General features: G+C 49.2%; 2 protein-coding genes across 2 annotated transcripts; one reads left to right on the top strand and one right to left on the bottom strand.

Annotated features, from left to right (window-relative positions):
• Positions 1-568: 568 nt before the first annotated feature.
• H310_14076 (hypothetical protein) lies at positions 569-1,285 on the top strand (the record flags this gene model as incomplete). Its single annotated transcript, XM_008881815.1, has 1 exon — positions 569-1,285. The coding sequence occupies one exon, from the start codon at positions 569-571 to the stop codon at positions 1,283-1,285; it is 717 nt and encodes a 238-aa protein (XP_008880037.1).
• A 298-nt stretch (positions 1,286-1,583) lies between these two features.
• Positions 1,584-2,237, bottom strand: H310_14075 (hypothetical protein; the record flags this gene model as incomplete). The annotated part of the gene is made up of 1 exon (XM_008881814.1): positions 1,584-2,237. One exon carries the CDS (start codon positions 2,235-2,237, stop codon positions 1,584-1,586), a length of 654 nt encoding a protein of 217 aa, XP_008880036.1.
• Between the last annotated feature and the right edge of the window lie 383 nt (positions 2,238-2,620).

Here is a 2,620-nt window from a genome sequence, read left to right as displayed (position 1 = left end):
ATGGTGAACCGAAAGGCGGTCTTGCGCTTGGTGGCGTCGCTGAGATCGCTCATTTTGCTCTCAAAACAATCACTGGCTTGTGTTTAAAGTTCTTCCCTGTGGGAATTGTGCACAGGCAAATTCCAGAATCAAATTTCCTTGTGTGCGCGTTTCTATAGCGCACAGGGAAAGTCCACAAGAATTTTGTGTTAGCAAAATCGCTCTATCGTTCACTGCCAATTATTCACGAATCATAAGAAAGGTTTTGCAACCCATCCTTACATTATCCTCATCCTCACAATTTCGACAATTCATGGTGTGGAGATAATGATGCAGACACCTGGTTTTGTGTTTTGCAAATCATTGGCGTCCGTGTCATCACAAATCTTCCGGATATGGTTTCGGGGTTTCTGAAAATTCCACCTGTTTCGCGCCAAACGGCGGCGCGATGGCCATCTTCCAGAAGGAACTCATACTGCTGCCCGCAATGTCCAGGACGCGACGCCAACGCGAGATAATTCTTGCACTGTTGGCTGAGCGAGTCGTGGAACGTCCATTAATCCCGGCTGTTCGCTTCTCGATTGACGCAATGACGGACGCAAACGCACTGTCAGATTATCAGTTCGACGTCGCCGGCATCAAAGAGTTGGGCTTTGCCCTTGGTCTACCCGCTGTAATTGTCACTGAGACGAGAAATCGAGTTCACCGAGATGAAGCAATGTGCATCGTGCTGGGCCATTTGACTATTCCGGTTCGCCTCCACACCATGTCGACAACGTTTGGCAGATCACGATCCTCCTTGTGCGAAATTTTTCACCACGTCATCATTAAACTATACGACCGGTGGGGCTCGCTGCTCTACCTCAACAAGAAGTTGCTTGCCCAGAACATGGATCGGTACTGTGACGCTGTAACTGCCAAGGGGGCGCCGTTGTCCAACGTGTTCGGTTTTATCGACGGCACGACGCTCCAGACGTGCCGCATATCCTCGACCGGCAGTGGCGAAAACTTGCAGTGGCAAGTTTACTGTGGTCACAAGCGAATCCACTGCCTCAACTACCAGGCAGTGACAGCACCCGATGGCATTTGCTTGCACTTTTTTGGCCCCGTTGAAGGTCGCCAACACGATGCCACGATGCTGCGACATAGTGGCTTGATGGAACAATTCGCTAATGATCGTTTCTTGTTTGAAGGTAAGGTCATGTATGGTGATCTCGCCTATGGCATTATGCCATTCTTGCTTTCTGGCTTTAAGGGAAACAGTTTGACGGCAAAGAGGCAAGAGTTCAATAAGTGGATGAGTTGAGTGAGGCAGTCCGTGGAATGGAACTTCAAGATATTGAAGTCGTTGTGGGCATACATCACGTTCAAGACGTTGTCAAAGATTCGACTATCGCCGGTTGCAATAGTCGTTGCTGTTGCGATGCTTTTGACTAATTGCCATTGCTGCTACTTTGAAAAAATCAAATCAGCCAGTTCTTTGGGTTGAAGCCGCCAACAGTTCGAGAATATCTAGACACATTGGAGATAATTGACATCTAATACAGTTTGTGTTTGCTTGCCATCGACATACCTTATAGAGACACTTACAGCACGGCTTAGGATTATGATTTATTTATCATCATCCTGATCAACGTGTTCATTGATTCTTGTTGCTGGCGCATATGCTCCGCCATGATCTCGCGGTCTTTGCGTCGTTCTTCGTATTCTTTGTCGAATTTCTCCTTCTGAAATTCAAGTTCTGCCTTGGCTTGTTCATGCATGAGGGCAGATACTCTCATGAATTTACCTCCACCAGCACCACTATCTTCCTCGTCCCTCTCACGCTTCCGCTTCCCCATGGACTTCATGGCCTCGGCTCTTATAAAGCTCCCCATTGCTTCGGCATGGTCAGCAGCCTCTCGGGTTTCGTCCGCCCGCTGAGCCTCGACCATTTTGGTGTCGTCGTACGCAACCATCAAGTCGTCCAGAAAATTCGTCTTCTCTCCGACTTCGTCGGACACACCAGATGCGCATTGGGACTCCTTGTTGATTCTGTGGTGGCCGTCCAACAACAGCATGAAGCGATTGCATGCACGTTTGGCGTCGATGTCGTCCCGGGTGAACTCGCCCGAACCCAGCAGCGCCGATGCGACGTCTGCCCACCGTTCCATAACTTGGCCACGGCGCGCCTGGAAGGGCATTTCAAGCGATACCTGGCGCAGTAGCATGATGTCTTCCTGCTCGGTAAAGTTGCGTCGCATGGTCTGTGTCGACATGCCTTCGCTTGTGAGGATAAAGATGGAAGTCACCACAGCACACGAAATCCAGTGGAATTTCATTCGTTTTCACATTATCATTAACAATGTTCTGGAGGCACACTTCCGATTTTGTCAATTTCTCAGGGGGTGGTGATAATGATGAGTTGCAAAACCTTGCTATTAATCTCCATATTCGACAATCTGCCACTGAATGTGGTAAAGTGGGCGTCCATGATGCCAGTTCGAGTCCACAGTTCGTCACTGTGGACTGCGGCGTCATAGACCGCCACGCTTCCTTGGCCTATCCCATTGCAACATCAAGAGGTAATTCATATAACCGGATATGTCAACCGGCAATGACCTCGTTGATCTGCTCTAGGGCATTTTGAAACCGGCGGTGC

The sequence above is a fragment of the Aphanomyces invadans genome, assembly GCF_000520115.1.
Source record: "Aphanomyces invadans strain NJM9701 unplaced genomic scaffold supercont1.60, whole genome shotgun sequence".
Classification (NCBI taxonomy): domain Eukaryota; phylum Oomycota; class Saprolegniomycetes; order Saprolegniales; family Verrucalvaceae; genus Aphanomyces; species Aphanomyces invadans.
Note: the sequence above shows the minus strand (reverse complement) of the source record. Positions and strands in the feature narration are given on the sequence as shown.